Source organism: Triticum aestivum, chromosome 5B, assembly GCF_018294505.1.
Source record: "Triticum aestivum cultivar Chinese Spring chromosome 5B, IWGSC CS RefSeq v2.1, whole genome shotgun sequence".
Taxonomy (NCBI): Eukaryota; Viridiplantae; Streptophyta; class Magnoliopsida; order Poales; family Poaceae; genus Triticum; species Triticum aestivum.
Window position 1 is genome coordinate 274,275,925 of NC_057807.1, and position 19,967 is coordinate 274,295,891.

The 19,967-nt window shown below is 45.0% G+C and overlaps 1 protein-coding gene and 1 long non-coding RNA gene across 2 annotated transcripts; both read right to left on the bottom strand.

Moving 5' to 3' along the window:
- Positions 1-8,211: 8,211 nt before the first annotated feature.
- LOC123114742 (uncharacterized) lies at positions 8,212-11,583 on the bottom strand. The gene is made up of 11 exons (XM_044536169.1): positions 11,461-11,583; positions 10,909-10,993; positions 10,212-10,331; positions 9,861-9,928; positions 9,642-9,770; positions 9,454-9,522; positions 9,297-9,362; positions 9,134-9,214; positions 8,930-9,019; positions 8,613-8,848; positions 8,212-8,526 (listed from the first exon to the last, which is right to left on the bottom strand). The coding sequence occupies exons 1-11, from the start codon at positions 11,581-11,583 to the stop codon at positions 8,514-8,516; spliced, it is 1,080 nt and encodes a 359-aa protein (XP_044392104.1). The 3' UTR covers positions 8,212-8,513.
- A 1,857-nt stretch (positions 11,584-13,440) lies between these two features.
- LOC123115971 (uncharacterized) lies at positions 13,441-15,973 on the bottom strand. The gene is made up of 3 exons (XR_006456866.1): positions 15,599-15,973; positions 14,186-14,274; positions 13,441-13,740 (listed from the first exon to the last, which is right to left on the bottom strand). It is a non-coding gene; the product is annotated as an uncharacterized lncRNA (long non-coding RNA).
- Between the last annotated feature and the right edge of the window lie 3,994 nt (positions 15,974-19,967).

Here is a 19,967-nt window from a genome sequence, read left to right on the forward strand (position 1 = left end):
GAATCTTTCCCATATGTGATCAAGTACATTAAGGGTAAGGAAAATGTAGTTGCGGATGCACTTTCACGCATATGCACGCTTGTCACTAAACTCGAGTTGAAAGTTATTGGCTTTGAGCACATAAAAGACTTGTATGCTAATGATCCATCTTTTGCTACTCCTTATGCTAAATGTTTGGCGCATACTTCTTGGGAACAATATTACATCAAAGATGATTATCTTATGAGAGCTAACAAACTATGCATTCCCGAGTCTTCTCTTCGTTTGCTCCTTTTGCAAGAGGCTCATGGAGGCGGACTCATGGGACATTTTGGACGCGACAAGACATTCGCCATGCTCTCCAAGAACTACTTTTGGCCCAAGATGTTCTGCGACATCTCACGCTTCACCAACCGATGCTCTACATGTCGCAAAGCTAAGTCCAAAGCTTAAACTCATGGTCTTTACATGCCTCTTCCTATTCCTTGTCAACCTTGGGAAGTCATTAGCATGGATTTTGCACTTGGTTTGCCTAGAACTCGAAATGGAAAGAATTCCGTCTTTGTTGTTGTGGACCAATTTTCTAAGATGACACATTTCATTCCTTGCCACAAGATAGACGATGCTTCACACATTGCAAATCTCTTTTGTAGGGAAATCTTGCGCCTCCATGGAGTACCAAAGACAATCGTCTCCGACCGCGACATCAAGTTCTTGAGTTACTTTTGGAAGACGCTATGCGCCAAGCTCGGAATCAAGCTCTTGTTCTCATCCGCTTACCATCCTCAAACCAACGGCCAAACGGAGGTGACGAACCGTACGCTCTCCACCCTACTTCGCGTGTTGATCAAGAAGAACATCAAGTAGTGGGAGGAGTGCTTACCAGTCGCCGAGTACGCCTACAACCATGCACGACATTCGACTACCGGCAAGTCCCCCTTTGAGGTCGTCTACGGCTTCAACCCGTTGTCCCCATTGGACATTCTACCTCTTCCTCTACAAGAGCGCACCAACCTCGACGCAAGTGCCCGTGCAAGCTACATCAAGAAGATGCATGAAGATACAAGGCACACCATCGAGCGCCAAGTACAATGACTCGCGACCAAGCTCAACATCAACAAGTATCCCATGATATTCAACATTGGAGACCTCGTGTGGCTACACCTTCGGAAGGACCGTTTCCCCAACGAACGAAAGTCTAAACTTCTCCCTCGAGCCGGTGGACCTTTCAAGGTGCTAGCACGCTACAACAACAACACTTACAAGATTGACCTCCCATGCGACAAGTACAACATGAGCGACATCTTCAACGTCTCCGATCTCTCCCCGTACCATGGTGATGAGGGTTTTGATCCGAGGTCGGATCTTTCCCAAGGGGGGGGGGAGATGACGTGAAGCATCCTTCGGTCATCCCCATGGACCTTCCATTGACTATCCAAGCTCCAAGTGGACCCATGACAAGAGCAAGGGCTCATGCTATTCAATCCCAGGTGACATCACTCCTACTTGAGTTCCCCTTTTCTTCCAGTGAGACATGGCTACTGCCTAAGTCCGAGATGCTATGCATGATCAGGTACAACGCTCAAGCCACGGAGCCAGGAGCTGAAGAAGGAACTGCAGGCGTCAACTCTCTGGACAGCTCGGAACTTCCGCCCCCTGGAACGTCCGGCCTACTCAGAGCTTCCGGCCTCTGACGACATCGACCCGCCTGGGCGTGCCAACTCTCTGGTTAGCCCGGAACCTGCCCGGAACCCGGCCCGTACCTTCCGGTCCCCGGAACCTCCGGCCTGCCCGGACCGTCCGGCCCCCGGACGCCAGCCCAGCTCCACCCGTGGCAACTCTCTGCTTAGGCCGGACCCTGCCCGGACCCTCCGTCGCCCGGAACTTCCGGCCCTGCCTGCGCGCAGCCACTTGGGCCGAGGCCCGTGTACCCTTTCACCCCGTAAACTATATATACTCTTCTCCTACCTACGTTTTAGGGTTAGCATTGTGATAGCTCATTTGAGATAGAGCATTGCTAATCCGTACCAGATCTACTCCACATGAGGGACCGCGCCTCTTCGGGGAAGATCCATTCGGATTCAAGGCCTCCATCCGGAGAAGACAATCAAGACCTCACGGAGAAGAACGGTTACTCTTGTATCTTCCTTTGTTGACTTTGGATCTCATGATACTTTGTGCTTTCGGTGATCTAGCCCTTGTGTGATCAATCACTTATCGGTTGAGTGTTTTGCTCGTCCCCCCCCCCCCCCGTGATTTCCCTTGTGTTCTTCCGCGCGTTCTTCGTGTTTCCCCGTAGGATCCACTCCAAACATGAAAGATCAGTCCCTAGGGTTCCACCCTACATCATCTTGGTCGTTGGGCGCCGCCACCATAGGATAGGTTTAGAGTCGGGCCATTTTTTTGTTCTAAATGTTCGAAATGTAACGAAAATACACGGTATTTGTATGAAATCTGTCATGTTTATATGAAATACACCCATGTTTGCATGGATTTCATATGGTTTGTTGAAAAAGTGTTTGCAATGTATGCGGCTATGGTTGGATGGCGGCCTCCCGCATCTGTGTCCGCATACTGCACACCCCTCCCCCCCGCGCCCATGTCCATAGACGGATGCGGGAGAAAATTTGCGGGCTGCCAGTGGAGATGCCCTAATGCAACAACATCTGCTACCCTTCGTGGTTTGTGCAATGTTTGCTTGGTACTCCTCCCTAAGGCATTGTTTGGTTCCAGGGAAACTAATCCTCTAGTGGAACTAATCCTGTTGGTATACGGGTGGATGTCTGCACGGATCTACATATTGCTACTGAAGCTCTTTCACATACATATTTGGGACAGAAGCGATTGTTTCCAACATCGCATTGACTATGTCTGCCAACGTCTTAAAGGGTGGAAGAAAACAATTCTTTCTATGCAGGGTATGGAATTTTTGTTGAAGTCACTAGCTCAAGCAATTCCATCACATTCAATGTCAGTGCTTAAACTACCCAAAAGAATTTGTAAACAATTACTGATGATATAACTGGATTTTGGTGGGGTGATAATGATGAGAGGAGGAAGATGTATTGGTTCAGATGGTAGATAATGTGTGTACCGAAGAAGAAAATGGGTCTGGGATCTAGTGACCTACACAGTTCTAACCTTGCTATGTTAGCAAAATAGTGTTGGCAACTTATTCAGAACCAGGACTCCTTATGTGCATGTGTTTTGAGTGCAAAGTATTATCTCAACAGGAATATATTGAAGGCCGTACCAAATAAGGGATTTTCCTATACATGGCGGAGTATCGTAGCAGGAATCCAAACTTTTCAAAGGGGTTTCATTTGGCGAGTGGGATCAGATGAACAAATTAATATTTGGCAGGACCCTTGGATCCCATCAAGCCTTTCACAGAAAGTTATCACCCCTATAGGTGTAACTATGCTTAGATATGTGGAAGAAATCATAGATCCTCACCATGTACGGTGGGATGAAACCTTGATAAGAGATATTTTTCTCCAGTAGATGCTCATAGAATCCTGCAAATCCCGTTGAATGTAACCTAGTGAAGGATTTTGTCACATGGATTTACACACGATCAGGAACCTTCTCAGTACAGTCGACATACCACGAAGAATTTGAGCATTAGTATGGACAATGCCTTGTTCGAGGAGATGGATAGGGAGCATGTACACAAACACAATTTGGAAGGAGATCTGGAACCTCAAGATCCCAGGAAAAAAATAAAAAAATTGTGTGGAAGACCCTAAATGGATTGTTACCTTTCTATGGAATCCTTGCGAACAAACACATACCCCTTATCCTTCAATATACGTTATGTGCGGTTGGAGGTTAGGACATAAAACATTGTCTGTTTATTTTCAAAAGGTCGAAAGAAGTCTTGGCATAGTTGGGTTTATAGAGCACAATAGCAGATGTTGTATGGCAGGATCAATCGGGGTCTGTTACTACTGAGATCTTATGTCAGACTAATTCGGTCAAAGATGAAATCCCTACTATTGAACTCATGATAGTAGCGGCTTGGTACCTCTAGTGGCAGCACCGTCAACACGTGAACGGAGAGTCAATTCAGATCCTTAATAGAGCCGCGGTGTCAATTATAGTTTTGGGTACCAATTTTACTAGAGCTTATACGCCCAATCAGCCAGCAAGAAGTCATGATCACATGTCGAAGAGGCCAAATAGTGATGTGGTTAAAATTAACATTGATGCGGTCTTCCAATACGAAACACTTTCATGTGCAACATGAGCTATTGCTTGTGATGGACGCCGGAACTTTATTGCAGCAGCAACATGGTTTCTTCCACAAGTTGGCAGTGTCGATTCAGTGGAGATGACAACGGTCAGAATGAGCTATATCTAGCACGAAGAATTGGATGCAACAAATTGCTCATTGAGTTAGACTTTAGCTTTGTGGTGGATTCAATCCAGACACCTGAAACCTATGTGGGCTCCGATGTGGCTACAGTGCTTGAGTGCAAGCAGCTAGCTTTGGATTTTGCTAGCGTTTCATATACACACTGTCTATGAGAAGCAAATGAGGTGGCTCACAAATTAGCAAAGAAATCGTTTAGCGAAAAGTTTTATATGTTCTGGGAAGCTATGATCCATGATTTTATTTCTCATTCTATTGTAAACGATATGTCTATTATTTGATGAATAAAGTCTTTGCTTTCAAAAAAATTCACTAGGGGATTGGGTTGATCCCTCCCTGACACCCAATCACTTCAATCCTTGTCTATGCCCAATATCTCCCCCCCCCCAAATCCCCTTCTCCAGATATCATTTGGTTCTCCTAGATCCACTTGTGAAGATGTAAATGGTATAGAGCATCACTTTTAGCATAGCATCAGATCAACAATGCGTAATACTATCAAAAATTCTACAAAAGTGACTTGCTGCATAATAACATGATCTACACAAGAATGTAACAATAACATGCAAATCAAACTTGACATGACTCAAGCAAGAGAATCATAGATTGCACCGACATAAACTGGCAAACAAACATCTCATAAACAATACAAAAAAACTTCTCTAGCTACATAACATCATCATTTTTTATAAATTGCTTTGCACATTTTTGTGATTCATTTAAAACGTAAACATCATAGAATGTTGCTTCTGGGCACCTTCTAGGACAGATCCTCCTATGAGCTTCAAAGTCTATGTAGATATATCATGTGGCATATCTGAAAAGTGACATCAAATAAAAGTGACTCCAAACTCTAGAATGGTAACCACATTACATTAGCAAACCACAAAGTAAAGTTTGTTCTATTTATTGAAAGTAAACCTTCATTAAAACAAACAAACAAACAAACAGGGAGTAGATATGCAAAAGAACATCAAATTAAAATATAAATGCACAAAAATAAGCTTATTTCCCTTTCGTTTATTGGAAGGAGTGATGATGAGTAGACCAAGCACTCTATTGCTTATTATAGGTACTCAATGTAAGCTGGCCAACTATTAAGCAAACGAAACAACGATAATATTTTCCTGGCAGGATTAACTACATATTTCTTATTATGTAATGAGACAAGGCCATTCCATTGAGTGACTCGGTAAAAAGATGCTCGTACAAAAGTAACTGTTTATACAGGGAGGTAATGACCAAGCATGCAAACTTCACAATTATTATCACATCGCGTAGAGGAAAGTAATATATATCACAAATGGAGCTACACGCCTAACATCTCTCAGCCATCAACAATATTAACAACATGAGAGAACTTAGGACAACAAAGTCTACTTACTTCAGCAAACAGAAAATGGTCTAAAGGAGCCAAACCATTGAACTAATCTGTTGCACACAAACAAGTGAAATAAGTCATCTAACAATGATAAAGTTTAGGAATAGATGAAAGATTGGCAGAAAGATCAAATCCAAAGAGAAAGGCACAAAAAGAGAAGATATGTTTTCCCTTGCCTCCACGGGCATAGTGATACCAAGTTGTATGTAAAGATTGATTGACACTTTAGTTATCTTGTTGCTGTAAAAGTATTGCTTTGTAGTAGTAGCCCAAAGCTGAAATACATACATACTTCCTCCATTAGAAAATAAGTGTCTCAACTTTGTACTAACCTTAGTAGAAAATTGTATTAAGGTTGATACACTTATTTTTGGACGGAGGGAGTACTTCCCATACATGCTAAACATGTAGATTCGGTTGGATCATTTTTTTTCTTTTTTGACCACAGAGATTTGGTTGGATCCAACCAATCCAATATAAGATACCCCACTTTATATACATACATACATACATAAATACTTACAGATAGATTTGGCAATAAGCAACACAAGATGTCCCCCTTTGCCAAAACAAAGTAAAATTAAGCAAAAAGATTACTCTAAAAAATGCATCTCTCCTCTAAGCTACTACGGTAGATGATCAAAGATCCAATAATCTAAAAATATTTGTCACAAGGTAGGTGCATCTCTTGGACAAAATATTTCGCACCCGTAAAAGTTCAATGAAATTTATATTTTGCAAAAATGCCATTTGGTATGTCTCACTATACTAGGTGTTCATGGCAACAACAGCAAACCACTCTCATCGCATGGTTCATTCATTCAGTTTTTCCAAGAAACAACTTGTAAATAATTCGAGTTAATTACCACAAGATAATAATCTCAAATCACATAAGATGGATTCACAACTTGTAAAGATGTTTTGCTCGGTAACTTGTAAATGATATATAATGATGTGAGGACCTCGTGATGACTCAAGCCTATGACCTTATCTTCTTCGACCTTGGCGGCCACCGCCCCTGCTTGGCTTGCCGGCGCTGCCTCCGGGATGCTGTCTTCGTCCATGACGTGTGGTGATGAGGCAAAGATTCTGCTTGAGGCTCCTGCCAAGATAGATTGGCTCCGATGACGACAGCCATATCGTCACCAATGCTCGTCGCCCCTCGGATGCACCTGTCAACGGCAGCGACCTCGATGCCCACTGCTCCGCTGATACCCCTTCTGACGACAATCCCGACCCTAACGACCATCGCTCCACCTACGCTATTGCTGACAGTAGCCCCAACCCCGACGCCCATTGCTTCTACCCGACAGTCGATGCCTCCTTCAGAGTTGATTGTCCATGCAGATTTGTCGCGTGTAGGTGTATCAGTGTGTCTGGGATGGGGGACTAGAATGGATGCTTTGGTAGGATGCAACATCTGCTTCTTGTGGGGATTCATTGGAAGAGTGACAACTCATCACGAAGCGCCGCCGTTCGTTGCCTGTCGCAACATCCTGTCATTCCATTTGTAGTGCATGACCGGCTCCCCCATCATGGGTGAGCGATCGATGTTTACGGTGCCTCTCTAGAGGTCATTGTCGGTGTCAAAACCAGCGGATCTCGGGTAGGGGGTCCCGATCTATGTGTCTTAGGCTAATGGTAACAGGAGGCAAGGGACACAATGTTTACCTAGGTTTGGGCCCTCTTGATGGAGGTAAAACCCTACTTCCTGCTTGATTGATATTGATGATATAAGTAGTACAAGTGTTGATCTACCACGAGATCGTAGAGGCTAAACCCTAGAAGCTAGCCTATGATGATAATGATTCTGTCCCTAAGGACTAAAACCCTCCGGTTTATATAGACATAGGAGAGGGCTAGGGTTTACATGGAGTCGGTTACAAGGAAGGAAATATAATATCCGGATCGCCAAGCTTGTCTTCCATGCAAAGGAGAGTCCCATCAGGACACGGGATGGAGTCTTGAGTCTTGTATCTTCGTGGTCCAACAGTCCGGCCAAAGTATATAGTCCGGCTGTCCGGATACCCCCTAATCCAGGACTCCCCACTACAACAGGAACCCCCTTATAGCAACGCATTTTTCCGTATCTAAAAGTCCATATATGCGTTGCTAGTGTCTTTACCAACGGTTTGGGATGCGTAGCCTTATCCAGTGTTGCTAGCGCATAATGCAACGCTTATATTGCCGTTGGTAAAAGGACCGTTGCAAGACTACAACAGTTAAAATGGTCTTCTACAACACTTTTATATGTTGGTGTTTAATGTACAAGAATCAAAATCCCATTGCTTGGCAACGGAGTATTTCCAACCCTCCAAGTATTATTATTATTATTATTATTATTATTATTATTATTATTATTATTATTATTATTCTTGTTGTTGTTGTTGTTGTTACTAGCAATTGAAGTAATGCTCCATGTAAAGGTGATAATTATGTATTTCAAGTGAAGGAAAAACAAGAGAATATACTGACGAGACAAAGAAATCATATATTAGATAAAATTGTTGGATTACAATAGTGGTTATTACAGGAGAACATCATCCAAATGTGATGCATAATCTATCTATTTTCTGACACTGAAACTTAAACGAAAGCATCCATCAACATCCCTACAACTTAACTAAAACTTAACCGAGGAACAACATTCAACAGGAATGTCATCCCTACGATATAACTAAAACTGATAGCATCCATCCATCATCATCATCATCATGAAACGGACCATCGACATCTTTCTTTGCAGTTGAGTTGCCACACACCCATATACTCATCCATTTATCTTTTGAATCTACAAACAAGAAAATAAAATGAATTGTTAACACGCAATGCATTGACATCATGCAAGTACTAACAAAGGCAAGATTAGTCACGTACAAACTTTGAAGGCCATGCAATCTTTGTTTTTCCAGCATTACCGAGAGTATTGCAGTTTTTGCGACTCCGTACCAAATTGTCAGTTTTCTCAAGTGCCATATCGACATGCACCGTCCAGAATTTATTTCCAATTTCAGCACCATCAAGTTTAATTTAGGATTACAACTTACAATTGTAGCAAGAGCTACGTCCATGCTATATTTTTTCAGGCTCTTCAAGAATATTTTAATTCCTACCTATTAGAGAAAACCAAAGTTACCATATGACAAAACAGGAAAAAAAACAGGGGAGCATATGAAATGAATGAGTACTCTTACAGGTAGTTCATTGGCACCCAACCAACTCAGGGAAGCACTTTGAGAACTCTTACTGCTTGCATTAGCACCTTTTGTTGTTGTTTTTTTGGGCTGGACAACAGTCTAATAGCGGTTATTACAGGAGGAACATCATCCAAAGAAGAAGTAGTAAACAGCTAACACCATAGATTGAACACAAATTTGTATGTGATTATGAAAAGAAACCAGCTTGTTTGAAGCAGAAGTTTTTTCTCCCTGACGCGCACTGACAGCCTCAAGCAAAGTTTCTTTGTTCTGAACAACGTTCTGATAGCAAGACGACCAGTAGATACATGACCATCGGAAATAATATTTTTTGAACATATTGTATATGGTAATGGAAATATACCTTTTGTGTAGCAGAATTTATTTCCCCTTGCCATGCACTAAAATTATGATCAGAAGTTTCTTGGTTCTGGACAACATTTTGATAGCAACAACTAACCACATAAATATGGGAGCAATATAGTTTGATCATAATTTTGGATATGAGACTATGATGATACCTTGGGTGCAGCAGAACATTTTTCTAGTTGTCGTGCACTGCCACCATTATGAACCATAGTTTGTTCGTTCTAGGATAAAATGATACGAATCAACTTTTGGGTATTGTACATGCAATTGCAAAAAGTGCAATCGTAACAACTTAAAACTCAGCAATGACAGGTTCCAAAGAGTATTTAAGTAGACAAACCTTATCTGAAACAGAATTGTTGTTTGATGTTTGCAAATCTGCACCATTTGAACCACTTTGCTTGTTTTGTAAATTACTTGGTCGTCTTTTAACAAGTCGGAGTCCATCAACGGGAGGAGCAAGCACCCTCTACATATGACATAACATAAATATTAGTTGAGACATAATTTCTAGAGTGAAATTTTAGGATTTTATTGAGTACTTTGACAAGATACAAACTTTTCTATTTGAGTTATGTCCGTCAACCGATGGTTCAAACCAATGGTAGCCATTGGATCTAAAATTTCCTATGATATAAATACAGAAAGGTTAGTCCACAAACTATATGAAGGTTACAGTTCGTAGAAATTTACCTGATTGGTTGCCTTTCCATTCTTCGCATCTGCTCCTGTAGTTCCATTATTTTAGCATCTTGATTTTTCTTATCTTGCTGTAACTTTTGCAGTTCAACTCTAAATGCTAGTATATCTTCATTTCGTGTCTCCTCCACCCAAGTAAAATGTGTATTCTGGAATATACATGAAGTAGAAACATCAAAAAGTTTTTTGGGGTATGGAACTAGTCCCAAACCATGTACATGACCAGGCTTGTCATCTCCTAATAATCTGTTTAACGCATCTCCTATCCATGCAATCTTGCCATCACTGTTATCTGCTAATTCAGGGTTTTTCCCCATAATATCCTTCAACTCTTCCGAAATACATAAAGAATGTAAATAAGAAGAATATAAATAATATCAAATTCAAAAATGAATGGTTGAAAGTTGTAAATATACCACATGAGCATTAATGATTTTGTTCTTGCAAGTTTTCAGCTTGTGCGTATGGACGAACAGGTAAGCCCTATGAGGATACTTCTTTTCAGGATCTGTATCTTTCTGTTGTGAGCTTTTTGCCAAGGCTGATGAAAGAAGCAGTGTTCAAGTACTGCAACCGCAGGTAATGAACAACTAACAGACCTCAGCTCAGGCAGAGAAATTACTGCAGTTTTGTAAATACTAATGAATAAACTCTAAAATGCTAATTTCAATCAAGTATACGTAAGGTGTAACCTTATCGAAGACGTATAGGAAGAATCAAAAACAACCCCATCTATGTGAAGGGTCCCCAAAATTCTAATCTAAACAAATAACAGGGGGCAACTATCAAACACTTGGTCTGCACTATCAAATTCACTCAAGAGAAGAGTAATTACAAAGCTTTGAAGGGCCAGATCTCAAGCAAAAAGGGGGGAGGAGACAAAATCTTCAAATCTTACTAGTATTTACCTGCTGTTTCTACGAAATCGGTGGTGGGGATTGATATGCTTTCCGTCCCAGATGCTGAACAAGACGTGCCTCCTTTGCCCTCAACCTTCAATCGTGGAATGGGGGTGCAGCTATGAGGTTCATGAGGGAGGGCACGCCATGACCGATCTGCACAAGAGAGGGATCCTTCGTACAGGACGAGGAAGGGATCTATGTTGATATGGGGAGGGGCGGGAGGTTTCCTATTTTCGTGGCGCAGTTAACTCCTCACGAGACCTGATGTCAGTCTCCGTCGTTGATTAGTATGACAGGTGGGGCCATAGTAATCAAGCGCGCGAGCTTAATTTCCTTTGACTAGAATTAGTCGCTATTGGCGGAGACAGAGGAGGGAAAAGGGAAAAATCGGTGTGAAACCAGAAAAGAAAATTAGGGAGTAAAAATTTGAAGAGAAATAAGTTATATTATTTATTATTATCATCTGCCAGTGACACGCACTTGTACATGTATTTGTCATAAATTCCACAGTCGCGCGCAGAGCAGCGTTGGTCGAGGACGCCGCCCCGTTCCGCCTGCCCTCCCCTTGAGGCAGCGCTGGCGCCGCTCGGACATCTCTGCGGTGGTCTTGGACCAGTAGATGGCATAGGCCTCCGCCAATGCGGCGGTTGCGAGGACCCAATTTGGCGGGATGTCCGACATCGCAAACACGGTGCGGTGCTACGCGTTGCGCCGCTCTGCTCACTCGGCCGCCGTCACACTACGGCGAGTATGTCCCGCCGCTGCATCCCAGGTAATGTACAAAGCATCCGCATGTGTTATCAAGCCCCAGGTAGGGCTTCTGCTTCATGTCGATCCGAGCAACGACATGGCGGTGATGGCAGCCGGGTGTCAATGAGGGCAATGCCAAATGACAATCACGGAGGGAGCTCAAACTATCGCTGTAACTCCTCGCATCCTCTGGAATGGCTGATTGGATCGGCGTGTTGCCGCTGTTTCGACATCAGTTTGCATGGGAGAGCGGTTTGGTTGGACCGCATACATTAGCACGAGTCCGGACGCACGCAAAAAACATTATGCCTCATTAATACCATCTTGAAATAGGCTTTCGCCTCACTTATAGATAAAGCAACAATCTATACAAACATCCAACACAATTGCAACCACAAAGACGGCTTGGGCAGTAGAACGCGGGAAAAGCCACCTAGTAGAACGACCCATCGGGCCATCTCCCACCAAGGAGACAAAGAACCTCTATGCGAGCTGGGCCATCTCCCACCAAGGAGTCCATATGGACCATCAACAGCTTACCAATCGGCTCCGACACAGCCTTGAGGATGTGCGTTCATGCTTGCCCCGTTCTGGGAGCCCATAGATGAACCACACCTGCTCAAGAGGAGGCACCGGGTCCGACTTCACCATAGCCTTCTGAATAGAGATCGTGAACTTGTCGATAGGACACTTGACAATGTCTCGGGTGCAATCGTTGAGCATCTCCGCCGAGGGGAAGGGCACCGAGAAAACCACCGGTGCTGTCTCAGTGGCCTCCCACGAGAAGATGTTGTCTTTGTAATCGCCAATGTGTGCTGATAGCTTGGCCTTGATGACCTCGGTAGTCACCGCCAGGGACGGCGACAACTCCTGGCCAGGGACGACAGAGATCGACGCCAAGTGAGGCCAAACGGGTCGATCCTCCAGGGTCGCGTCCACGTTGTAGAACGCCCCATCAGGCACCCCGTACCCCAATTAGGCAAGGGTGGAGGGGCACCTACGGAGCGATACACTCTGCCCGGAAGTGCCCGGCGCATCCGCAGTTGATCCACATCATCTCCTCGCGGGTGCGGTGGCAGACAAGCATCCCGCCAGGGACACATGGGCGGGCGGCGGCCAATAGGGAATCGGCGCATCCGCTAGGGACACATGGGCCGGCCCACCCAGCCAAGCAGCCCCGTAGGCAGGCGCGGCGGCGACAGACTCCATCATGACGGCAGGGCCACCAGCGACGGGCGCGCGGGCATGGGAGCGCCTTTGCAGTCGCCGCTCCCGCGTTTGTAAGATTTCAAAATCCCCCTCATTGAACTCTCATTAATACCATTAATGCATTATATTAAAAAAGTATAAATTTGTTCTTATTTTCGGCCATGCCTCATTATTTGTGACCTCGTAATATTTCCCTGCCGCTAAAAAATATTAAATGTGTACGACTGAAGTCCAGTACTCTTAATTTTGCTTTCTATTTCAATTTATGTATGTTTATTTATTTTTGCTTGGATCGAAGGGAGAAAAGAAAATAGGCAACAACCAGGGAGGTGGCGCCAACAGCGAGGCTGTCTGGTCTTGCGCGTGACACCTACCTATTGATCGAGTTCATGGAACCAGCCTATTTAACACTTCTATGTTGATTATCACGTTATATTTTCTCTAAATCTTGTTACTATTTCATATTCAGGTGTTAAGGAGAACACTAACAGAAGAAAACTAGATCGAGCAGAGAGCTGCCTCTCTTCGACAAACCATGACACATAAGCAGTTCAGAAACAGCATGATGAACAAGTGTGCTCAACAGAAAACAGTTTAACTGCAGTTCCTGTCTCTGAAGTAAGGGCAGGAATTCCAAGATCCGACCCTTCTGATACATGGAAATATGACAAAGGACTTGTGTCCCCTGGGACATAGGAACTGATGAGTAACGAGCAAGATCGGTATTTTCCAGGTATCAACTGTTGCAGCTGCAATTCCTTCAACCACCAAACAGAAATTGCCAGACACATAAAGAAATTCATCTACACCAGCTGAGTATTGTGTACTTTCTCTTGGAAATCGCAATAGTAATTTGGTGGATTCTAAATCCATTGCACACTGCAAAAAAAATAACAAATATTACTGCAGTTGTAACCATGAAGTAATTGCAAAAGCTTAGCTTGTAAATATCTGATTTGCGATTTAAGTTCCTAACGTTGTACAACAGAAATTCAAAATTTTATCATTTTTCAACAATATATAAGAAATGTATACTTGTTTCCAGTTCTTAAACTGCATGTTATACGCAAACTTGATTGCAAGTTATTTAGGCTACAAAACTAGTGAAATCATCTTAATATATCTTCCCAGTTTCAAAAAAAAAATCTTAATATATCTTTGGTTCAAAGAAAAGGCAACCAGACTGTACACTATTTCCTAACAATGTGAACTTGACATCCAACAACACAGAATGACAGTAAATTTGTGAGCACATAGTACAGGTACGTAAAATCGGTGAACACATGGTACATCACAAGCAATAAATAGTATAACTTGCATTCACCTCTTGTACGAGAGCAGCTAGCAAGTTCAAATAGTCCAATTCAATTGTTGACCAACTGATTTTTCACCATGATACAACACCAGCAGCAGCTGCAAAGTTCCAGTTAGTCCCAAAGACCATATTGTACAATCTGAAACCTTTTAATCTAACAAATCACTAAAAGAAAAAAAATCTAAACATATGACATACAAGTGTCCAAATAACATCAATGATGCAAGCACAGAACAAATGTAGTTACAACAGCAATTCCATCTCAAAAGGCAGCTAACAAACTGACAAGATCATGTAGCCGATGCCTATGTTAGCCAATTCAGAGTAACACTTGTTAATCCATCAGACATAAGTCACTATTGTCAATGAAATATCATGATCTAAGCATTGTTTTTCTGACATCAATAAAGCACGGATAAATCATCATCCAACGTCCATTTTCAGTGCTAGGATAAAAGACCGCGGTTGGGAGTTGGAACATCAAAGTTTGAAGTTCTGGAGAGAGCAGATCAATATAGGCTAGAAAATCCCTAAAAAAGATAAGAGATTAGAAACAAACAGAGTGGACACGTTCTTCAGTAATCTGCACTCAAAGCGCAACTAGAAAAAAAAGTGGCACATTCATCGTTCGTAGTATCTGATTAGGCAACAAACACGAGTTTTGAAGCAGTCAAACCATTGCCTAGCAGACTAGAGTTGTGAACTGGAACAAAAAGCTTAAAATGTGGAGAAAAATATCAACGGAAACTATACACAAACCATGTCATTGGCATCTATACTCGACATTTTCCTCGAAAAATCATATGAATCATTTCTCCAATTGTTCAGAAAATCAATACAACCGAAATCTAAAGTCGACTGCACTTTCGAGAAGACAGTACCCAATTAACACCAATGGTGTTCTAAAATAACAGATTTAGTGACATAGCTACAGCTATAATTCAGTTACGTCAAAGTTGAAGTTCTAGAAAGAGCAGAGCAGATGTTTCTAAAAAATCTATAATCTAGTCAGAAGTACCCAAATAATATCAGTGAAATACTCAGACGGTAACACGTTTAGTTACAATACTACTCCAGTGGTAATCTACACACAAAAAGCAACTATAGAACAAAACAACACAGCCAGGGTAGTCAGGTTAGCTTCAAAAATGTTATGGCACTTATTCTGGCAGTCACGCGAGCTGACGGAGTAGTCCAAACAACTATAGAACTTATGTTGGTAGTACCTTCATGGACTATTGGGAATTGGTCTGAACATCGAGGGTAGTCCAAACAACTGAACATAGCCCAGGTGGTACTGTACAGCTCTGAAATCCATCCCCTTCATCATCTACCAAATCCCCCTACAGCCCACGGCCATGTCTCCAGGTGCCCACAAATAAGTTGACTAGATGAGAGGAGAAGGGAAGGAAGGAGGTTTACCTCGGTGGTCAGTCTTGCTGTCCTGCACGGCGAGGGAGAAGATGGCCGGCCGGAGGAGTAGTGCACCGACGGCGGGCAGGTCGGAGTGGCGGCCCGAGGAGCAGTGGACGCTAGCAGACGACTTCCAGCCCTCCTACCGCTGCCTTACTTCTTCTCCTTTCTGTGCTGTCCGCATAGCCGGCGCTCCCTTGTCCGTCGCCGCCTTCCCGCCACTCGCCAGTCCGTCGCCGCCTTTTCGCCGCTCCCCTTTCCGTCCGCCTTCAAGCCTAACGAGAGGAGATTGGATGATTGATTCGGATATGAAGGGCAATATCAATCTGGATCGAGAATAGAAGAGGAAGATTTGTTACTTCACGCGATCTGATTTGTCTAGGAAAGTTAGCACAGATTTTCGCGCCACATTATTAACCATGTGTACCGGCGTGTCCTTTTTTTGCAGAATTAATTTCAATTTTTTTGAGGGAGAATTAATTTTTATTTTAAATTATGTATATTTGTAGTTTTATAACATATATAATTTGCAACAATAAATGGCAACATATAAGATCTGTTGCACTCAATAGGGTCTCACGAGGTGCAAGTCTACAACGCATATGCTACATCATTTATATCCGTATCTATCGTGATTTTTGCACAATAAAGTTAAAACATTGTAGAACATGTGTTGCTTTATAGGGGGTATCCTTGTAGTGCCCTCAGTAGCCCCTGAACCAGGCTTCAATGACGATGAGTCCGGCGCGCAGTTTATCTTCGGCATTGCAAGTCGGGTTCCTTCTCTAAATACTCCAAAATAATTATCGAACACTTGGACCGTGTCCGGATCTGCAAGATGATCTTCATATACCACCATAGAGAGAATGATATTTCACAAATATAATCTGCTGACAACTTTAGACAAAGTGACATGACACTACGGTCGGGTCATTATTCGAACCGTTTTCCCACAACCAGCCATAGCGCATATTGCGAGGCGGTTTCCTGCGCACATCTTATCACAACAGAGATCATGTCCCCTTATTATGGGATTTCCATCAATACGGGTATGGGTAACCCAACCGCGCAATAAATCGTGGCGCTTGGGAAATAAGTGATTCTCAACGGAAAAGTGGGGAGGCGCACCGTTCTCGTCGCCTCTATAAAGGGATAAGGATTCCCCATTTTCACCCACGCCTTCTTCCTCCTCTGCTTATCCATTCCCACACCCTCGAGCTCCAGCGCCCTAGTTCACGCTTTCTCCGCACAGCCAAACATGTCCGGAGCAGGAGGCAAGTGGGTGGCCTCCACCGTGAAGGCGGAACATATTGCGAAGCTCCGGGCGGCCGGATACTTGGGCGCAGATATCACACACTAGCTACCGGACGAAGGTCAGGTCACTCCAACTCGGGAACCCCATGAGAGGGTCGTATTTCTCGCCCACTTCGTCCGTGGACTGGGATTTCCACTTCATCCCTTCGTCCGCGGGCTCATGTTCTACTACGGGCTAGATTTCCATGATCTAGTCCCAAATTTCGTCCTCAACATCTTGGTGTTTATCGTCGTCTGCGAGGCTTTCCTCCGCATCAGGCCTCACTTCGGCCTGTGGCTACGAATCTTCTGCGTGAAGCCGAAGATCGTGAGCGGCCAGCAAGTGGAGTGCGGAGGCGCCATGGTGGGCAAGATGCCCAATGTCACCTGGCTTGACGGCTCCTTCGTGGAGACCGTGAAAGGGTGGCAATCGGGGTGGTTCTACATCACCGAGACGTGCGACGCCAACTGGGCGGCGGCCCTCGAGTTCCGATCCAGAATCCCCATGCAGCTCACCTCCTGGGAAAAGAAGGGCCTAACCTGGGGCGAACCTGCAGAGCTGACCGGACTTCAGAACTGCATCAAGAATATGAAGGACAAGAAAATCAAGCTTGTCAACGTGGTCTAGGTCATGCTTGTCCGCCGGATTCTTCCGTGCCAAAGACGGGCTTTTAATCTGTGGGAGTTTGCTCCGGCCGAACACCAGACGCTTCAAAAGCTCTACGGCATGATGCACAAGGGCGCATGGAAGGCTCTGTTCAAGGCCTCCAAAGTACCTCCTCCCACATCTGAGGACCACGGACTTCACGCCACGTGGCTCCCTCGTCCGGTGAGTTTTCTGACTACAACTGGATGCGGTTTTTCCCAATGTACTCATGGAGGAATCTTAAGTCATTGTGTGTATTTGATCAGGAGTATGTGGAGACGGTGGAGCGGATTGACTGTCCTGTTCCACTGTCAGAAGGTCCAGCAGATGCTCTCCTGACGGAGATGCTAGTCCCGGCGCCCTACAAGGCACCGAAGAAGGCCGAAAAGAAGGCCCCGGGGACCAGGAAGGGTCTCCGGCGTAAGGTTGTACCAGATGCCTCGTTCGAAGACGACGAGGCACACTCCTCCCTTGAATGGGAGGAAGAAGAGGAAGGGGCCGCCCCATCCAAAGAGGATGGGGGGCCTAAGAAGGCGGGCCAGGGGACCGAGAAGGGTCCCCGACGCCAGGCTGTCATACCCTCGTCGTTCGAAGATGACGAGGCAGATTCCTCCCGCGGAGGCGGGGTGAAACACGAAGAAACTCTGCCTCCCCGCACTGGGGAGGAGAAGAAGAGGAAAGCCACCCCGAAGGGGGAGGCTAGGACGCCCAAGAAGGGAAAGGCGTCCCTTCCAAATCACTCCACCACTGCTGCCTATAGCGAGGAGGAGTGGCTGCCCAGGGGGAAGCCCCTAGTAAGATTGTAAGTATCCGCACTCTATTTTTAGTGCGACTTTGCTTCATAGTATTGTTATAACACCAAACATATATGCAGTCCGGCCAGGGTCCATCCCAAGGTATCATCTTCGGATGGGTCCTTGAGTGATTCAGCGATGAACTCGCTCCCGACGGCCACTACTCCTCGGCCTGCGGATGACATAGAGGTGTTGTCCCAAAGGCTCCCAGAGTAGGGTGAGGTGACTCTGGAGACGCCCCAATGCGGAATTCCAGACGTCGGGCACACGGGGTATAAGATCCCCACGGATCGTGCCGACGAGAGCCGCGGCCAACCGGGCTCTCAGCCGGATACTATACCGGAACCTCCGATGGTTCCGGACTCGGGTAGGCGGCCCCCCGCTAGGAAGGGCGAGCCGTCCATGCCGATGACTTCTGTTACGCCAGGGGTGTCGGATAGTCTGCTGGAAGCACTTCGTGGCACTTACATAGATGAAGAGCACCGTACTCTTATGAGTGCGGTGATTCAAAAGGTTCTGTCTACCAAGAGCGGACTAACCGAAGCCTGCACCAGCCTCCTGACGGGCTTTGAGGTAAGTAATCAAAAATGTGTGAAATTATCACCCGATAGGTAGTAGCCCCTGATACTCTGTTTGGTGTTCGGAACGAAAAGCCAAACGGAGGGTCGATTATAATCCATAGGAGTCTAATAGTAGGTTGACATGTTAATAAACAGGCGATGCTTCTTGCCGCTGCTTCCCGCACGACCGAGGTCGCCGGACTTAAACGGGACCTGGAGCAGGTACAAGGAGAGCTCAGCCTCACAAAGAGGCAGCTCGAAGAGAACAAAGGTGAGTGATACCCCGTTCGCATATTTATAAAGAATAGACAAAAATTGGTGATTCTAACGACAAAGCCTCGTGACTTTGTGATAGGGGCCACCACTGAAGTGGCATCTCTAAAGAAAGCGCTGTTCGTGGCCGAAGACAAGGCAGCCCTGGAGCGCAAGGAGCGCGAAAAGAAAGATGCTAGAGTGGGCGAGGTACAGAAAGAGCTCCAGGAGCTCGGCAAGAAGTTCGAGTCCTTGGAGCATGATCTTAAGATGAAAGAGACTGAGCTTGCAAAGGCCCTTGCGAGTGTGAAAGACGCCAAGGCCGAAGCCGAAAAGGCACAGCAGGAAATCCATGCGGCCAAGAAGATAGCGGCGGGTAAGACATTCTTTATGCAAAGCAAGCATGTGGAGGAGACATTTCTTTTACTTACCCAGATTCGGAGCTCTCCAGGGGCATTCGCAGATCTGCCATGCAGCATATCTGATGCTGCAGAGTTCTTCCATGCCGAGGAGGGGAGCTCAACGGAGAAGCTGTTCTGGTCCCAGTATGCTGGAGCCGAACACCTAGTGCCTCTGAGTGACCAACTAAAGCAGTTGGTTGAACTCCACAGGGCGGCCGAAGTGGCTATGAAAGATTTCGTAGTCTGGATGTGGCCTGGTGAGCCCTTGCCTGCCAGTTACTTCGGCCTAATAAAGCGGATGGTAAATGCCTGTTCGTGGCTTGAGGTGATCAAGCGATCCATTTGCATTGAGGGTGCCCGCCGGGCCTTTGCCCGTGCGAAGGTGCACTGGGGCAAGCTGGATGCGGAGAAGTTGGTGAAAGACGGGCTGCC